The 20,674-nt window shown below is 37.7% G+C and overlaps 2 protein-coding genes across 5 annotated transcripts in view; both read right to left on the reverse strand.

Moving 5' to 3' along the window:
* TENM2 (teneurin transmembrane protein 2) overlaps nt 1–20,674 on the reverse strand; it is a 1,606,114-nt gene that overhangs the window by 1,274,408 nt on the left and 311,032 nt on the right. The window lies entirely within an intron of this gene.
* On the reverse strand, nt 8,599–9,282 carry LOC139998690 (protein GVQW3-like). The gene has a single exon (XM_072023434.1). The coding sequence runs from the start codon at nt 9,280–9,282 to the stop codon at nt 8,599–8,601; it is 684 nt and encodes a 227-aa protein (XP_071879535.1).

Raw genomic sequence — 20,674 nt, forward strand, 5'->3', positions numbered from 1 at the left:
ATATGAATTAACACTGACAGAAAATTTGAGCTGACTGACTGATGTGTTGAGAGCAAAAGCTTTTGCTACAGGAGACTGTAGCCATAACGTCTCCCACAGGCTGCCTGCTATTTTATTTGACGTCTTGACCTCCCAATATTTAATAACTGTGTTTTTAAAGATCCATAAAAACAAGAAAAAAAGTTATTTAAAAACAAAAACAAAAACAAATAAATAACTTCAGTAATGTCAGCTTGCTGCTGATTATGCTTGCCATATTTTAAGGTATAGAATAGACAAACTGTATTCAAGCAATTAATTAAACGGCAAAGATTTCTTCCTATACTGAAACGAAATAAAAGTAGTATTTTGTATTTTAAAGAATTTAAACTCCTAGCTTTGACTTGTGACTGAATGTCTCATATATTGTAAAAAGTTTTCATATACATATCTGTATTCTGAATTTATAAAATAACAGCTACTGTTTTAAATTTAAAGTTTTGTCAGATTTAGCAACAATAGCGCCCCCAGCTTATGTTTATCTCCCCTGTTTAATGGACTTGACACATGCATTTTGGCTCCATGATTTCATACAAAAACCATCAACAAATGAGTTCAGACCTAGCAGGAAGACCTTGTAGCCCAAGAGACACCATTTCTCTGATTACTAGTGAAAGGCCACAGGCTTTGTATTGCCCCGACAATGCGGGATCCCAGTACTTTGTCTGGGTTTGTTTGAGCCTCAGATGTTTTTTCCTTGTACGGTAGAAGCATCAATTGTCTAGGAATCAGGTAATTGTTCCCTGAATTAGTTTTAGTTAGCTTTAGCCTATAGTGATGACAAGTGGCTAATTTAGAGTGGAGTGAAAGAGCTATATAATTCTAGTAAAAGTGTTCTGTGGAAGAATATGTAGGCATATGGACAGAGGCCCCAGGACATAAGCACAAATCACACCGATCAGTTCAGGAGTACCACCTCACATTATTCCAGTAAAAGCCGTATTAGAAAAAAAAAAAGAAAAAAAAAAAAAAAAAACAGGTAACAAAGCCTGACCAATGCAACCAATGGAAAGAAGTACATAAGCAGATTGTGTTACAAAAACAAACCCAGATTCACCCTAAAAGTGAGAAGGAGGAGGAAACTGATAACATCAAAGGGCTCCCAAAAGAAAGGAGAAAGAAACCTTCATCACTAGCATCACAGCTCTCCTGACCAAGGCTTTAGGATGTTGACAGGTTTTTGTAACTCCTTCCTCCCCACAACGGCGACTGTCAGCCCTAGTACACAGGATGACATCAGAAGCACGAGAAATGAACCAAAGAAAATCAGTAGGTAACAGAATGGTTTTCTGTATAACCACTTCAATTGTATTATTGACGTTTTTCTGTGCTTATACAGACTATGAACATACATTACCGTAAACACACTAGTAATTTGGACTGTTAGGCTGTTAAAACTTCAGTTAGCCTAACATTAAATTCTTGGCTTCACATGTGTGTCCCTTTCTGCTCATAACAAGATACTGAGTGTGTGACGCATCCATTACAGTGCTGAGCCTGACAGCTCCGAAGAAATGCTTATCAAGTCTCTTTGTGCATCTCTTTTTTTTTTTTTTCCCAGAATGAAGTCTCTTCATTCTGAACGTTTGAACGTTTATCTGATGGCATTTCAGATATTATGTTAACCAGAAATGATGGCTAACTGTCAAAGGCATCTTTTACTTAAGTCACTGAAGATAGTCCCATAAGTATAACAAACTAGTCGGTAAGGTTTGGATTACAAATACTCAGTGTGGGGTTTTTGGACACTATTTGATTAATAATTACAGAATACATAATTTTGGAACTACAACACGTAACAAGTTGCACTTGTTTTTAACAGTGGACTTGGTTACCTTCAGGTCACTGAATGCCTTAGGTAAAAATTCTGTCACACTAGATACAAACAGCAATGCCTACAGGTATATCTAACAGTGTTTTCCACTACAGACAGCTTTGTGTTAGCTTGTAATAACAACCTGGTTTTAATCATGCAATGGATGTTACTATAATGCTTAACTGCTTTCCTAGAATCGGGTATCCAAATGCTCAGTAGGAATCACAGGAAGTGAGGGGCACGTAATTGGCTATACTGAGCTGAAGCATACTCAAGACCTATACACAATATTCTTCATTTACACCATGGATAACATACAGTCATCCAGAGTCAGATGTTTAATACTTTTTACAGTGGGATATCAGCTACAGCACAGTATCTTTTTCATCAGATGGATGTTAGGAAAGAAAAAAAGGAGGGAAACAGGAAGGACTATGAAAACTGAAAGAAAAAAAAATCAAAAACAAAATGCAAATGGAAATTATAAAATAAATGGTCGTACAGATTAAAAAATAGTATAAATATTGTCTTTAACAGTGATAACAGTAAAGACTGTCAAAAAGTAAGACCAATGAGGCCACTTCAGAAATAAACAAAATGACAAGTATTTAAAAGCTTTGACATTTACAAAGGGCAAATAAAACACACAGACAAAAAAAAATTCACACATATGCTTTAAAACATTTTTTTTCATCTGAAAGTCTGGAGATACTGTTTTATATATTTTATCTCTTGGACACATTTAATTGTCTCATTTCTAAGACAGTGTTTGCAGAAATCAACAGGCATATTTGCTGGTTTTCCTCAAATTCAGAAGACAATGCTCAGCTGACATCCCATAGTGTGATGTACCTTTCCATGTGTACACTAAATTGTCAAATAAATTGCTAGGCAATGCAACTTTCTGAAAAAAAAAAAAAAAAAAAGTCACCCTTCTCTGCTATTTACTACAAATAACATAAAGCAAACAAACAAACAAACAAAATCATCAAACCTATATTATTATACTATTTTAAACTACAGCTTTCAGAAAATAGCTCTCCAGTCAGAAAAGGCTGAATTTAAGTTTTCCTGATCCTCCTCATGGAATTTTCTTTTTCCTCCCTACAGTTTTAAATCACTTGTTTTCATCTGGACCAGTACAGATCTTGTACTGTGGTGCACAATCAGTGGTGCAATGTGGAAACATTAGGACTAGACCTGGCTGATTAATACCTGCATAGAAAAGCTAAATTTTTGTGATAGACCACATAAATCTTTCTACTTTGAGATGTCAGCTCTCTAGCCTATAGCTTTGGTACACTTCATCTTAAGTGTTAGCTGCCTTTTTCTCTCTCTTGAAGTACTCAAATGATACACACACTAAGTGATACATAAATAGTAAAATGGCAAACTTAATTAGATGCTATCAGGGTTTGTAAATTGTGGAATAGGAAAGAGAACTAGATGTTGTGGGGGGTAGTAACCATGGCTTCACCAGGTGCATGCTAATTATCAGGACCTGCAGCATCATAGGAAACATGCATATTCCTTTATGGTGTTTCAAAAATCTATAAACCCCCTCACACTCATATTATCATGTCAATTACTCATTGAAAGATTTAATTTGGGAAAAAAAAAAAAAAAGAAACAAAAAAAACCAACCTTTTCAACAGAAATAAAAAAATTAAAAAGGCAATCATTCCTGATTCACACTTCCCACTCCTGGGTTTTTCACTAAGTATTACATGCAGGTATATACACTATTGCCTAACGAGACTTGTATAAAAAATATTTTAACTTATTGGTGAAAGAAGGAAACTCTTGGTACTTTTTCAATAGGTTTATAAACAAAGTTCTTGACAATATTTATGTTAGAGGACAGTTCAGCAAATCTATTAGTTGTAAAATAACTTCTACTTAATCTTATGCATACCTTAAGTTTGTCTCTATCTGGTAAAGTACTTAAATATATTTAAATCATATTGAAGTTACATTGTGGCTGAATATATGCTTACACACTTTCTGAATCAGTCTGTAAATCCTTAGGAAATGATACCAATTGGATAGATCTGAGATTTAGTTCAGAAAAATATATGGGGCTTCCTTTGGGCAGCACACCCCTGTCACATACTCCATTATGCTAATTGTTAAGTAATTAAGTTAGAAGTTAAGAAATGCTAATATGAACTAAACTCTAAAAGAATTACCTTACAAATTTTGCTCCTTTCACTTTTGTAAACAAAACCTAGCTTTTTTCATTTAAGCAAGAACCAGAGTAATATGTGCATGTAATATGGTAGTTTCCCAAAATCTGTATTAAATTAAATATTGACTTACCAAGCACTGTGTCATTTATTATTTACTGTACTCAATCTGTGGGATTTATTAAAAAATTGATAAGAACAGCTACTGGTAAAATCCCTACAGGTGAGTTCCCTAGCCAAGCCAATTATGAAATCAGCAAACCTACGGTTACTACAATAAAATGACAGTATTCGATTTTAGCAGTTGGTGATATTTTAAAGGACGCTTTGAGACACCTGCTTGAAATGAACAAGCTGCAGAGTATCATTTAAAAAAAAAAATTGCTTTTATTCTGTTATTTGCCAGACCTTTCTGCTCCCCCCTGCCCTTTTATAAAAGCTGATTTCTCATTTTATTAGAAAGATTTTTTTTAGTGCATTTTAATAGTCTTCTTTCTACCTCTTACACTCTCTATTTTAAAACAACTACTATATCTGAGAAGTGTTAGTCAAACTGCTATTGCCCAACCTGAAATAACTGTGAAAATGCTTTTAAGTGCAAAGACATCTTTTAGAAGGTATAAAAGACTTTTTTCTACCTATTCCATTGTCGTACGAAAAATGATTTTTGGTCTAACGGTTGTAATGTGCATACTCACTCCAAGAATGGGTTTATGTACAATTCATTACATATGAAACTTTACAGATATGGAGGTCTGCCTAAGTTTTAAGACAGGTTTTGTATGGGCTTAGATGTTTGCATATAAGAAGTTCTGATTTATTACAATGTTCTCAATACAAATTCCCCATAAATCCTTAAGTAACATACATTAAAAAACTGATCAAAACGGTTCTCAGCATTGTGAATACAAAAAAAAAAAAAAAAAAAAAAAAGTATTTTGCCCTGTCACAAGGGAATAAGAGGTACAGCATGATTCCAGCGAACATAACTTCTAGTTGTTGTAGACAGCAGATCCTAAAAAAAAAAAATAATGAGGGGGAAAGTGAAACTGTATTGCATAGCACGCTTCTTGCCAGGCCTCATCTTTGATGTTGTGCAAGCCGGTGGGTGCCCTCAAATGGGGATGCACTTCACTTCACACCGATCCCCGGAACAGGCCCTTTCCTGTCTGAATATAAAGAACTTGCAAGTCACACAACACAACTCACAGCCGCAGAGGTTAATCGGTCACATCTTTGCTTTCAAAGAGCACAGCTAGTTTTGAAAAAGAAAATCAAAGTTCAGCAGTCTTAACTACAGAAATGTTCTGAGCAGAGAGAGCTTCTAACACCTCTCACCCAAACAAACATGATGTTTGTAATTTACACATGCATGCACTGAAATATCTTAGGGGAAAACTGCCTTAATTCATTTCATTATTAGAGCACTCCTCAAATGTCAGCCTCTGGCTCTACTACTGATAATTTCTAATGGGAAGAAAGGGATTTTCATTCCCAAACAGGTTCTTGCTAGAGCAAAAATCCATAGTGAAATCACCAGTCAAGATGTCATAGCATTTTATTAGAAGAAAGCATATGCCAAAGAGCATGGGGACGAGGGGAGCAGGGACAACGCAAAGACCAGGAGAAATGAAGAGTTTTGTTGTTGTTGTTGTTAAAAAAAAAAAAAAAGTCCATCATCAAATGAAAAGGTCCCTCTCCTCAGCTACTGCTCCACTCTTTCAAAAAGACTGATCTGAAGAACTCTGTTTGCTTGAGCATAAAATCTTTGCTCATGCTTTGCAGAGATCTAGATGAAAGCAAAAAGCATGAGAAGCTAAGATTATGATTTTTCATTATGTTTGGATACACTATTAATAAAGATCTCTCCACAGTAAATCCTCAGCAACATCATATCTATCAACTCCAGCTCTCAGACATTAATGCTATCAACAATAAGACAGTGCACATAATCTTACACCTGCATATAAAGAGCTTATGGACTTTTATTTGATAATGAGTTACAGAGGTGGCACAGAACTGTAAAAATACTTCTCCAGGAGTCAGGATAAAAATTAACATACCGAGAATCATAACTGGGGGGGCCTTCAGAGTGTGTGTGGGAGGAAAGGAAATAGAGCCTCAAATGCAAGTGCAAATTGCGCTTAAATATTAATTTGGGGTCTGGAAATGAAATCATCATGATCAAAAATACAAATTCTAATAACTGCTCAGTTAATTGAAGAGTACTCTCCTGGAAAGAGTCCATCAGAGGGCCACAAAGATGATACGGGGCCCGGAGCATCTTCCCTATGAGGAAAGGCTGAGAGACCTGGGTCTGTTCAGCCTGGAGAAAAGAAGACTGAGAGGGGATCTCATCAATGTGTATAAATACCTGAGGTGTGGGAGACAGAGGGATTTGGCCAACCTCTTTTCGGTGGTTTGTGGGGACAGAACAAGGGGTAATGGCAACAAAATGGACGACAGGAAGTTCCGCAACAACGTGTGAAAGAACTTCCTCATGGTGAGGGTGACGGAGCGCTGGGACAGGCTGCCTGCGGAGGTTGTGGAGCCTCCTTCTCTGGAGATAGTCAAGGACCATCTGGATGCCTACCTGGGCAGCCTGCTCTAGGGAACCTGCTTTGGCAGGGGGGACCTTATGATCTTTTGAGGTCCCTTAAAACCCCTACAATTCTATGATTCTGTGATATATGAAATTCTATGATATTTATGATGCTAACACCTTACAACAGAGGGATGAGGACTAGAGCTAGGTTATTCACACAAAATCTACCTTTTTGGTTTTTAGCCTGAGAGAAGAGAGGAAAACTCAAAACAATCCTTGCAAAATCTGAATATTTGGTTTCAACTGTTGCACTTTTATTTTAAAACATTTACAGGAGTTATTTAGAAAGAATACAAGGATTTTATAAGATTAATTAAATACATGTAAAGTGTGAAAAAAAATATTTAAAGTAACACTGAAGTGTAATCAATGGGTGGGCACAAACTCAAATCTTGTTAAAAGAAATAGTGCATATGCAGAAGCATTCTAGATGCAATACACTAAAGACAAACGAAGTTAAATCCTCTTCATGGTTTCTTTCTTTATGCTTGCTTCTACACCAAACGAGCACTCTTTCATATGGGTATTTTCTCCTAAACAAATCAGAAGCCAGAGGCAGCTAACCAACATCTTTGTGTTCCTTAGCAAAGATGTGCAGTTACCTGCAGACCTGTTGCTGGCCTGTTGTCTCCTTTACCCTAACCTGCTTGTAATCCTGTTTTTGGGAAGATTCCAAATTAAGAATGAGGAAGTTTCATAACCATTATTAAGGTATGAATCAATTGTTTTGGAAATAAAAAATAATTCGCTTCTATAATCATTGTGAAAGAATTATGAGCTTTTTAATTCTCTAATATACAAACAAAGAGCAGATGCATCATATGAAAAGAACAGCCTATGCAAACATTTTAAAATACACACAGGAGAGACAGTAGTGTATTGGGTTAAAAGTTGTGGGGCTCAAATTTTAATTTTTAAAGGGTGTGTAAAGTCCTGAAACCTTTTAAAATATACCTTCTTAAAGTTAAAATAAAGAACTAGTCACAAACAGCAAAAGAAAACACAACTATTTACTTGTCGATAAGTTACTAAAATACGTTTATTTGGATGCTGTCCCATGTGTTTGCTAGGGATAAATAGTTTGAGCAAAGAACACTGTGGATTCTTACATCATTCAGAATTATCAGTCAAAGTTCCCCTAAGGCTCAGACCCTACGTAGAGGGCTACGTAAGGCTGCATGCTGGGTGACTAGGTGAGGCTTGGTTCCTGCTGTGATTATGTGGGTGACAGTGTTCCTCTGAACTCCATCATCTGGCTTCAGCTACACCCAACACTATTTAGTGATTTTTTTCCTCCCTTTTAGCTCACAGCTTGAAACCAGGTTTTGCAGAAAGGGTCTTGCAAACACTACTAAGTGATAAAGATGATTGTGCTCTCCATTTGCAGTTCATGTACTCATTTATGGTGAGGCAGAGAAGGGTGGGTTTAGTTTCTTTTCTGTCAGAAGGTTTAAAAATCTCAAATTCTTCCTATCAGAGTTTCCCCAGTCACAAAGCTATAGAAGTTAAATATATATAAAAATATATATACATGGTCTGTTCTGAAAGTAGTAGGACTCAATTAAAAAAAAATTATTCATGAGAATAGAACAAACGATTAGAATTTTTCAAAGTAGCACCCTTCTGCATCTACACACTGCTGCCAACGAGTTTTCCAGTTTTTGTACGCCTCCAGGAACGCCTGGACCTGAATGCTGTTTAGCTCCCTTGTCACGGCCTCTTGAAGCACCTCTACCGATGCATGATGCTTCCCCTTGAGCATCGATTTTATTCTTAGGAATAGAAAAACGTCTGGCGGGGCCAAGTCAGGGCTGTAAGGGGGGCTGAGGCAGCGTTGCCACCTTGTGCTGGGCAAGATACTCCACTATGCAGAACGCTGTGTGGCTCAGCGCGTTGTCATGGTGCAGCCGCCAATTGTTGACGATGGCTGGGCGGACACGAGCAATGCATTTTCACAGTCTTGTGAGGACTTCCACATAAAAAACTGCATTAACTGTTTGTCCGGGTGGTACAAACTCTTTGTGGATGACTCCATGTCGATCAAAAAAGCAAATGAGCATGGACTTTTGCTTGGATTTGCTCATTCGTGCTTTCTTGGGGCGTGGGGAAACAGGGGTGTGCCATTCTGTGCTCTGCCGCTTACTCTCCGGGTCGTATTCAGACACCCACATCTCGTCACTGGTCACTACATTGTCCAAAAAGTCGGGCTCCTCATTCACATGATGAAGAAGATCCTGGCAGATCGCTTTCCGGTTGGCCTTTTGCTCCTCTGACAACACTCGCGGCACAAACTTCGCGCACACTTTCCTCATGGCTAAGTTTTCTTTCACCATCTCAAAAACTTGGGTTTGAGGAATGCTCAAGTCATCAACAATCATTCTGATACTCATCCTGTGAACACGGTTCAGTAAATTTTTCACTCGCAACACATTTTCGTTAGTCTTGCTGGTCAAAGGGCGTCCGGAGTGGTCATCATCTCCCACTCTTTCCCTACCTTCTCGGAACAGCTTGCGCCACTCAAAAACACCCAATCTACCCATGGCAGCATCACCGTAGGCCTCCTTAATCATGTTGTGAGTCTCTTTGCCCATTTTACCAAGCTTTACACAAAATTTGATCGTGTGTCGCTGCTCCATGATTCTCCATGACGAGGCGTTTCGACAGGTGTTCACAGTGCAAGCGACCTGCTCTCTTCAACGGCCGACAGCTGACTGCCGATTTTTCCCAGCGTTCCCAAAATCCCCCTCCACCGATCCTGCGTGTACAGACCGCCTCTCATCCACCCGTTCGCCCAGGAAAAAGCCAGTCCTACTACTTTCAGAACAGACCACGTACATTTATATAGAATACATATCTAATATATATATTAGATATATATATATATTTCAAGGTTTGCCAAAGAGAATACCTGACAAGCAGTGCTGTTCTGAGCATAACAGTATCACAAATACATAAACAAATAGACAAATAAATAAATAGTATCATAAAATAAACGTTCAAAAGAGAAAACAAACAAACAATAAAAAACAGCTTTAAGCATTACTTTTTTAGTAACAATTTCAGTTTAAAAAACAAACAAAACCCTTGCCTAATAATGCCAAGAACAATGCCAAGTGTTGTTACTACCACCTTTATTTCCCCCCCCCCCCCCCCCCAGACTTTCAGCTTTGTACTTGCCTATGCAACTATCCAAGCACATCATCCAAATGCTGCATGAGCAAAGAGACAGCCTATGGAGCATCCAGTACAACTGCACTGCATCGAGTGGGACTGAGGACAATTCTGAAAGAACATTTCTGATACTAGGTGTTTCATGGTATTTATTCCTCCAGCTATAGCTTCTTTGGAATTTCCTTTTGTCAATGTTTATTCTAAGAACAATCACCTACTGTTTAAAGTATTGCAGTCTTTTATGCCATATACACCTATGTAATTACTATGATGGCACTAGAAATGAACACATGCTCTTTTAGGAAATACTGTAATCACCAAAAGCTGGAGGTCCCCATACCTGAGTTTTGCTAGGCTAAAGAGAGGCTCTCTTATAAACACTGCCATTTTAATTTGCATTTCAGAAGTGCAAGGATACTCATTTTCCTGAGGTTTTGTTAAAAATAAAATATGTAGTGTTAAAAAGAAAAATACACATAAGGATAGAGCTGATATGCAAAGAATGTTTTAAATAAATTCTAACTGAATTGAGATTCATTTAAAATGTTAAGAAACATCTACTTATTTAGAATATTGTTAGATATTTAGATTGCAGAACAAGTGTATTCCAGAGCATTTTCCTTTCCCAAATGAGACATCCTACTCTGAAAGCAGGCATGATGCAAGACCAGAACTCATAGGTAAATGTTTTTAGAACCAACAAGATAATGCAAACAGTACCTTCATGTTGCTTTCAGATTTATTTCTTTGCTAAAGAATGCCCTCAAATAATGACATCATGTCATTAAGAAAAATCCTCATTATGTTATAAGAACACAGTTATAATACTTGCTTTAAGAAAGAAAAAAAATAATCAAAACTTTGATAAATGTTACATAGATCAACCACACCTGGTTGACAAGAGTTGCTCAGGAAGAGAAGAAAGCAATAGCTATGGAAAGGATATCAAGAAACTTCAATTCTACACTACTTTGTAGTTAAAGATAGGAAGAGTTTTGTTTGTTTGCTTTTTTGAACTACAGAATATTATGGACCTTGAACAACAACCTATTTCAAATGATAGCTCCATGCAGCCAAAGCATGAGATTTATAACAACCCCGACTTAGCTGCATGCATTAGAGTGCATAAGAATCCAAAGCAGGCCTAGTGACACTGGGATCACACGGAATCACGGAGGTGCTAAACTCATGACAGAACATCAGACTGTCACTGGTCACATACAGCAGTGGATGGATGTGTAACTCATAGCACCTATTTTTAAACACTGACTGATAAACTAAAGCTTGGTTATAGGTTTAGCAGAGTGTGCCACTGCAATCTGAAGAGCCTAACATCAGAAACCAGGGTTACAGGAAATCTGAGAGTCTGTCTCTGTGGCCCAGCCAACAAATGGTAGATAAATGTTGGCAACATGAGGAATGATTGTTAGCTGAGTATTTTAAAGGTTCGTACAATTTTCTCTCTTGAGTTTTACAATTTCTGTTTTTATTTTTTCTTCCAGAATATAAGTACCTGTCTTTCCAGACGACACACTCCAAGACATTTTCAGAAGTGGTGTTCTTCTGAAAATAAAAATAATTTATAACCATGAAGATGTATAATTACATAACAAAAGCCATCTTTCAGCACCAGTTTAATCAAAAGTTAAACTAGAAATTTGTTTCATACTGCAAAAACATCAAATGCCTCTTAGAATAGTTTCAAACTTTATGACATTTTGAACACTGAAGCCAGCTCAGTAGTTGGTCAAACTGAAACAAAAGCATACTTCTCTCCAAATTATGTATTTCCAACTGAAATGTTATGCTACATTTTCAGACATTTAGCCTCTCAATTTTTAAAATTATTATTTTAATCATTGAATATAGAAATACCTTTTCAAAATGAGACTGCAAGATACTTCATCTTCGAAATATGAGAGCAAAATGCCTTGAGATTTTCTGAAGAAGATAGTTTTAGATAATGACAAAGCAAATCCCACAAAAGTCTGAATGTTTTCTTGTATAGATTCAACTCTTTTGAGCTATACTTAATAGCTCCCAGAGGAACTCAACATTTTTTTCATTAGCAGGCTAAGTAAATTGCAAGCTGTGTGTCATCTGTTACTACTTGAACTTACTCCTGAACAGCATGACTGGTTTATCTTCTGCATGATGTAGAGTACAAGGCAGAGAGTGAAGTATGGGGGCAGGACCACAGATTTTCATGTCAATTTTGTCAGGACCACTGGTTTTCCTGTCAATTTTGTAATGAGAGTAACACATCTCCCTATCAAATAGCAGAGCTAGAAGCTTACCAGCAGTATCCTGATCATTTCCCTCAGATTTAGAGGCTCTCAAAGTTACAGTTGTTGGTACCAGAGAAAATAAGTGGAAACAAAAATAAGCCTTTTTTCCAAAGCAGTAGGAATAGGATCATGAAAAAGTGACATTTCATTTTAAAATTAAAACATTACAAGGAAAAGTGAAAGTGAGAAACAAGTATGGAAGAATAAGAAAAGACTCATGGTTTATTTATATCCTCTTGTTTTACGTTTTTTTCTGGCATGCCCTCTATTTTTGTATGCAGGTGGTCATTAAACTACCTAAACCTTCATATGTTTGAATAACTGGCAAGATAGAAAAAAAAAAAAAAAAAAAAAAGTATTTACATTGAAAAAAACGGAGGCATGATTCTCACACCTGAAAAAGATTTAGATCATGATTCCTTCCCACCCACAAGGTAAGTAGCCTCCAGTTAAACACATGGGTTACCCTATGCACAAAATTTTAGCAGAAATTGCTATTCCCTGAGCAACCTTCAACAACACAAAGAATTCTCTAAAACCTTCTCCAGAAGTCTTTCTGTCACTGATGTCAAAAGAGAGTCAAGAAAACAGTTTTTTTGCCCAAGACTGTCAGCTTCTTGGACTTTCCACAAGTTTAAAGCAGTAACTTTTCAAATAATTGTAAATTCAAGGCGTTTTCACTACATGTCCTCTCGTGCTGCTATTAGGAACTTTTGTGGAAAGAAGGAAAAGTCCAGTGTTTCACAACAGTATTTGGGATATAGCCGCAGCACACCATAATATTCAGTCTTTAATACTAATTGAAGAAAATATATATTCTTGACAGTACTACCTATATGATTATATCTTGGAACTAGAGGCATTGTGTTTGCTGCAGTTTTTTACATCAGTACTTCCCAGCAAGACTTGAAGCCCTTTCAGAAGATTTTTCCCACTGTAATAATGCTTTTTTCTTAAACACCATCACTTAAATAAAGGCACATCTACCTCCTTTTGAGAGTGCATCTTGGAAGGAGTGAAGCAGATACCATATTTACCTGGCCTCTGCAATAGCAACGGTTAAGGGAATATGGTAGCCATATATTCATAAGAAACACAAGGAGAATAAAAGAGAAGGCATCACCCTGCTGAATGTTGAAAATTCGGTAGACATCTCAAGTATCTACAATTACCTTTAGGGTTTTTCTTTGTTTGCTGTTTTCCAAGAGGTGTCAGCTACATTAAACACCAAAGTTTGCATATTCAACTCAAATTAGTTCTCCTGATGTTTCATTATTTTAAGTTCCATTTGGCATTTTCTTGACCAGTTGCCAAATCTGGGCAAAAACCCTTCTAAACTCACAGAATACTACACTGCTTGTGCTCTTAGATTGCCTTGTACCACATCAACTAAAACATTGACAGGGTATTTTGTGCTGTTAAGACACAGTCCAAACTGCTTTTTGCTTTGACTGTCTCAAAACTAAGTACCCTATAATTAGGCCCTAATTAGGTTCCTTCTGTGATATAGCCACTTTAATAACTAGATTACCTTCCAGTTTGTTTGTTAGCAGTGTCTTCTTTAAATCTTATATACTGCACACAAACTACTTCCAGCCCCTCATTTTCACTGGCCCATTCCTAAATTGTCACTTTTGGTAGTGCCTTCACTGTGCAAAATACCTTCTGAATATGAAGAGTTGCCCAAAGGACTTTTATTAAAGGCATGAAAATGTAATTAGCAGATATGGAGGGAAAGAAAATAATGGGTAAATAAATCACTTTTTTTTTTCCCTTCTTCAACGTAGGCTAATCAAGACTAATTAATATTAAAACATTACATGACTGATAAATTTGAAGTGATATTGTTCATTTAGGGTTTTTGTGTTTGTTTTTTTCTACTACATGTGGAGGTTGGTGTAAATACTATTTACCCTCCAGATGCAACCGAACAGCCACACAATGCCTCAATGAAAACCATTATTTTTATCTAAGGCTGAAATAAAACCAACAGACCAGAATATACTATGCCATTCATCTACATTTTTGGTGTGAACAGCTTCCAGCTGGATCAAACATCCATCAAAGTTCAATTTTTAAATAACTTAAAAATTTATTTTTGTCTAGCTTTGTATGTATCTTGCCTTTTCTTCCATCCACACATTCAAAGAAACTCTTATAATACACATGAAATATTTGTCCTTTTAGTTTGATTCCTTCTGGGCTTGCATAAAGGAGAAGTAGAAGGACTGAAGGTATTTCGAATAGGCAGGCTGATACTGCCATTGTGAATATTGTTGTTATGGGTGTGATAATAAAACCAAGACTGACAGAGAAGGGGGGAAGGAAAAACTACAGCCTGAGCAGCCCTAACTTTTAACTCATTGTCTGAATCTGGTCTGTAGTGCTTCACTCCAGGGCACATCTGAGCTGTACGGACCAGAGCTGTGGGGCAGCCGGACAGCCACCTCACCCCTCTCTGAGGCAGGAAGCAGAGAAAAGCCATGCGTCCCACAAGCCCCTCTGTGAAGTCAGTACTCGCCGAGCGAATACCCACCTCCGTGCCTTAAATCTCTGAAACCCAGGTGTGTTGTAGATTAGCACAACTTACAAGCACTGTGTGGAGATTTATTATGATAATTGTTGCTTTTATTTTTTATTTCCCTGAACTCAAAGATAATTAATGCCAGTATGTGTCCTGGTGTCTTACTCCCTTAATTGGCCCTATGGTGCCTTGGGTGTTTGAAAATCCTCTCACTTAAAGGCTTTTTTTTTTTTTTTCCTTTTGACTTGTTTTCCTGGAGCTGTTCATTAGTGCCTAAAATATTTGATTACATTTAATTGTAATGTCTTCAATTCTGTGCACCTGCTGCAATTTATGTAGTGGGGGAAAAATAAGGCATACAGAAGCTAAAAAGTGAGATGAGGAATTGAATGTTAAAGAGAACTCCCCAGCAAAGGGTAATTGGGGTTAAATATGGAAACAAACTAAACATATTCTCAGTTTAGATTTTCCTAACTGCTATCATAGCACCAGAAGGATTTATAGCTTAATGGTTTCATTTTTAATGTTTCTAAAACATTTCCACATCCCAAGGTTTAATCTCCACTCTGCCATGCCCACTTATTTTAAACCACATCTCTACCATCCCAAAGTCCTCATGGAGCTGGTCCTGCCTAGCCAGCAGCACTGAGCTCTGCACCTACTTGAAGCTGTACTGCTCTGCATTAAATCTTCCCACCTCTTGCCTGTTTTCTTTTAGTAAAATACGTACACCACCTTTTTTGCTGTTGATCAAAAATTTCCTGGGTGATAATTTACTCTTCATGGCAGCTTACCACATCTGTAAAGCAGTCGATAATAACAATAAAAATTAGCTTCACTGAATATTCACAGTCCCCAAAAGGGACAGAGTAAAATGAAAAAAAAATCTGGGGCACTTTAAAGGAGAAAATGACTTCAGAACATCCTTCTGTTAAGCTGCACTGCATCCTTTCATTTACCTCTAAGGGGTAGTATAAACCTGCAGAATGGCTTCCAAAATACATTTTTCAGAAGAAAAGTAATTGGAGTAGTTCTAACACTCTCAATGATAGCATTACCTGATTAATTCTTGTTTCAGCACTGCAGAGGGGAAGTAAACGAGAACAAAGCGTCACCTGTTGATGGATATGACAGTTTACAGACTACAGCTTACCGCTGTGACCCATTAAGTAGTCTTTGCCAAAGAAATTCTGCGATTCATACGTAGTAGCATGCCAATAGTTTCTTTTATTCCTCTGCATTGTAAATGTTACCTGGGGCATTTTACAACAACGGCTACTGATCCAAACAAATCAAGTATCAACAATCAATTTATCCCTGACATCTCTTGCTAAGTATGGCATATACTGAAAAATATGAACACTGACTTCTCTGGTGTTTAAGCTAACATTCCTACTTAGAGACATAAACTATAATAAACCCAGGGCTACTAAGAACATTACCACACAATGAACGGTTGATGTTAATATCTACATTTCATTCTGTTGTGAAAACCATCAAAATGGCAGCAAATGCTAGGAATTAACCTCACATAAAATCAGAGATGGTGTATAGCAGTGTACACAGTAAGCTGATGAGGGATGTGATGACAGAGATGCATGCTCCTCTCTACTCATTCCCAGCTAGACCTTAAGCAAATGTTACACAAATGTATGCGATATTTTACATCGGTACAAGAACTGTTCCTGCCATCAACAACGGAACACTGCTCTACAATTGAGGGCAAGGGACCAAGAGTAAGAAGGATGGTATTTTATTTTCTAGTTTCACAACAGATTTCCTGTCAAGATACTTGCTTTATGTTTCCTTGTTCTAATGTGCAAAATAGAAATAAATAATGCTTTTTTCTAGATTTCAGTCACAGCATATTTGGTACCCTCAGAAGACAGTGCTTTTAAACCTTATTATCCAAGACTCTAAACCAGTTGTACTCTAAATTACAGGAGATCCCCTTCTGACATTCCAAGGGAATATCAATTCAAGGTTTGAATTCTGTTTACAAAAATAACTCTGATTATTAACCTCAAAATAGACAATGAGATAAAATTTGTTGAATTAAGAACTTCACTATTTTGAAATCTTTCAATGGCTTGACAGTAACAGGACAAATGTGGGCAGTGCTCTACACACAGTTATTACAGAATCACAGTATCATCTACGTTGGAAGAGACCTGCAAGATCATCGAGTCCAACCTCTGACCTAACACTAACAAGCCCTCCACTAAACCATATCCCTAAGCTCTACATCTAAACGTCTTTTAAAGACTGCCAGGGATGGTGACTCCACCACTTCCCTGGGCAGCCTGTTCCAATGCCTCACAACCCTTTCAGTTAAGAAATCCTTCCCAATATCCAACCTAAACCTCCGCTGGCACAACTTTAGCCCATTCCCCCTCATCCTGTCCCCAGGCACGTGGGAGAACAGACCAACCCCCCAGCTCGCTACAGCCTCCTTTAAGGTACCAGTAGAGAGCGATAAGGTCACCCCTGAGCCTCCTCTTCTCCAGGCTGAACAAGCCCAGCTCCCTCAGCCGCTCCTCATAGGACTTGCTCTCCAGACCCCTCACCAGCTTCGTTGCCCTTCTCTGGACTCTCTCGAGCACCTCGATGTCCTTCTTGTAGCGAGGGGTCCAAAACTGAACACAGTACTCGAGGTGCAGCCTCACCAGAGCCGAGTACAGGGGGACGATCACCTCCCTAGCCCTGCTGGTCACACTGCTTCTTATGCAAGCCAGGATGCTGTTGGCCTTCTTGGCCACCTGAGCACACTGCTGGCTCATATTCAGCCGACTGTCCACCATCACTCCCAGGTCCTTCTCTGCCTGGCAGCTTTCCAACCACTCATCTCCCAGCCTGTAGCTCTGCTTGGGGTTGGTGTGCCCCAGGTGCAGGACCTGGCACTTGGCCTTGTTGAACTTCATGCAGTTGACTTCAGCCCATCGGTGCAGCCTATCCAGATCCTCCTGCAGAGCCTTCCTGCCCTCGAGCAGATCGACACACGCACCTAACTTGGTGTCATCTGCGAATTTACTGAGGGTGCACTCAATGCCCTCATCCAGATCATCGATAAAGATATTAAAGAGGACCGGCCCCAGTACCGAGCCCTGGGGGACTCCACTAGTGACCGGCCTCCAGCTGGATTTGACTCTATTCATCACAACTCTTTGGGCCCAGCTATCCAGCCAGTTTCTAACCCAACGAAGCGTGCGCCAGTCCAAGCCAAGAGCAGCCAGTTTCTTGAGGAGAATGCTGTGGGATTTATTATATGACATGCTACTGGGATAATGGTACATAAAATGAACCTTAAAGTAGGTGAAGTACGTGCAGAAGCAACATGCACCTCTTAATATTGCCGCTCCTCATTTTAGACTTCTATATAAATAGATATCCTGAAAACAATTTTTTGTTTGTTTGTATTCAGATTCCAGATATACTAGGAATAAAAAGAGAGAGGGGATGCAAAAGCTGTCTATAGAAGAACATTCTTTTTTTTTGAAAGGCAAGGTAAACTAAATGATTCCTTCCAGTTGATAGGAAGAAAAAAAAACAACACAGACAACTTCTTCTTGTGGTCACATCAAGTGAATGAGAGACATGCATGGGCACTTTATCCTCATGTCAGAAGAAAAGATCAGCAATTACCAGAATTATCTTACCCTGCTTAATATTTATGTAGGGTAAATACCAGGCCCTGAACCAATTCTTTTAGGCATTTCTTTCTGCCTTGACCCTTTAGCTCTATGAGGTCTTTAGATATTCCATTTTAGGGAAGGTCATGCATGTATCCGTGTTATATCTAATGATCACTGAGAAATTTTACACAAAAGATCCATTAGATACTTGCAGACCACATGGACAGTAATAACACAAAGCAAAATCCAAGTTTGCAGAGTGTACTAGTAGCAAGTGTTGAAAGCTCTAAGCATTATCTCAAGCTAAAACGTTGGAGTTTTGCTGTTCAAATTCTTACATAAAAGTCATCAAGACGGCATTTCCTGCACTTCTCTTTCACAGGACTGCTGCTCCATAATGTTCTCACCAATGGCTGAAGTACTGACTGTTGACTAACAAGCCCCTGAAGGACTAACTATATGATAAAAACTTTGAAATATGTTTGGTTTTATTACCAAGAAAAAAAGCACAAATTCCATCCTTTGACTCTGGCTTCATTTTTTTTCAGCTCTGAAATCTAGCAACGGTTCTCACCCCTCATTTTTAAGCTACTCATGAAAGATATCGTTTCGGCAGAATCTATAAGCTCTTTGCAACAATCAGTGATTTATTGATTTTCAAATCAGTGCACTTTTAAAATATGGAAATGCAATCTTATGATAATCAAACTTAACAATAAATAAAATGATTACAAAGAAGCTGTGATTTTGCATATTTAAATGAAAAGAGCATATGTGTTATTTTAACTCAAATCCCCCTCTAGCATGTCACTGTTTTTTCAAGGATTAAAGAGGTTTTTGTTACAACTTCTGTCCAAGCTTTGAAAAATTATTCTTAATAACAGTTCAAAGTGAATCACAATTTAACAATCACCCTTTTTTGCATGTCTTCAGTTTTTAGAGATTCAGAACACAGAATTCTTGCTTACATGTAAAAACCTGAAGCTCATATACCCTTGAACATCTGGTTTAAGTACAAAAGTTTAGAGAGGAAGAAACATAGTCCAAAAACAATCATTGAGTAATCAAATTATGATATCTCTATGCAATCTACTCTTTCTAGGTAAATCAGACAGGTCTTTCTGTAGTTTTATCACAAGTATTAAAATAATTAAAGAGGAAGATGCAGGAGGCATAGAGCAGTGAATGTCAAGGACACTTGATGCAATACCCTAATGATGAATGCTCCAGCAGACTCAAATAAACAGGTTTCTCTAGAGATTGTTTGAATGAAAATAATGTAATTACACAAATAGCATAAGCTGAGTTTGTGTGTGCAGAAGAAAGAAAAGGAGAGAGACAGGCAGCAGTCATGCTTCTTGTAGTTGATGGCATGTGGTGAATAATTGATCATTCCTTCCTCCCTTCGTTCTAAGTTCACTAATTCTCTCAGTGCCGCACTTTATAAGTGTCACGATAACTATTAAACCAGCAGAGGAACCCAACAAGCCCTTGAGAATTCCTACTGTCTGAGATGCCTTTTAAAGCACCAACTGAAAAATTAAATGCGAAAAGCAAGAAAATGATTCCCAAGTCTTCTTCACCTTTGCTGTGTGCTGTAATGCTGTACAAGACAGGCACTCTTTCACAACTGAACACTGAATTTATGGTGCTTGCTATTTATAACGCAGGAATGGAAAATATAGAGAGCCAGTCAGTTTGCTGAGAAAGACATTAACCACTAACTCTTTTTTTTTTTTTTTTTTAATATTCAGTCAATTAGCAGCACAATTTACAGGTTTTAAAAAGATTTGCTAGTTAATTAGTGCTTTTGGAAATGATGGGTAAATAACACAGCCTAAACTGTATGATTTCATACTGAATAAATTTCCTCATGAGACAATGAATTAAGAACATTGCTCATTTCAAATACTGAAGGCAAAACTGCCCTGTTTAAGATTCCAGAATATAGGATTTCTGTTTGTTTTCAGTGATCCACATAAGTAACTCAAAAGCTTTTTTTTTTTTTTTTCCCCTAAATTTAATAAGATACTCACTGCCTTATTTTTTTAGGCTGTTAAGGAATCCAAGAGCTCAGATGAACAAGCTACACATCTGAGTCACCTCCTAGAACTCCTGTATGATTAAGGGTAAGCTTGCAAACACAAAACATTCGTTTAAATAAAATACTGCAAGTAACAATGCTGTACATTATTTTTAAAATATCTGCTCCTTTGTGACTGGAGACCACAGAGTTCTGTTGAAAAAAAGTGTAAACTAAAACTCTAGCACTGCTAGATTGACAGACCATTCTGCTAGATGTCATACATGCACACAAAACTATTTTCTAGACTAAAGGATTCTCTTTAACTGGATAGATAAATATGAAAGATAAAGGGGAAAAAAAATCCAGAATGATCTCCATTTTGCAAAC

Source organism: Anas platyrhynchos, chromosome 14, assembly GCF_047663525.1.
Source record: "Anas platyrhynchos isolate ZD024472 breed Pekin duck chromosome 14, IASCAAS_PekinDuck_T2T, whole genome shotgun sequence".
In the NCBI taxonomy this organism is placed as follows: Eukaryota; Metazoa; Chordata; class Aves; order Anseriformes; family Anatidae; genus Anas; species Anas platyrhynchos.

Coding starts and splice junctions, on each gene's coding strand:
- LOC139998690 (XM_072023434.1), bottom strand. CDS start 9,282: ATGGAGCAGCGACACACGATCAAATTTTGTGTAAAGCTTGGTAAAATG.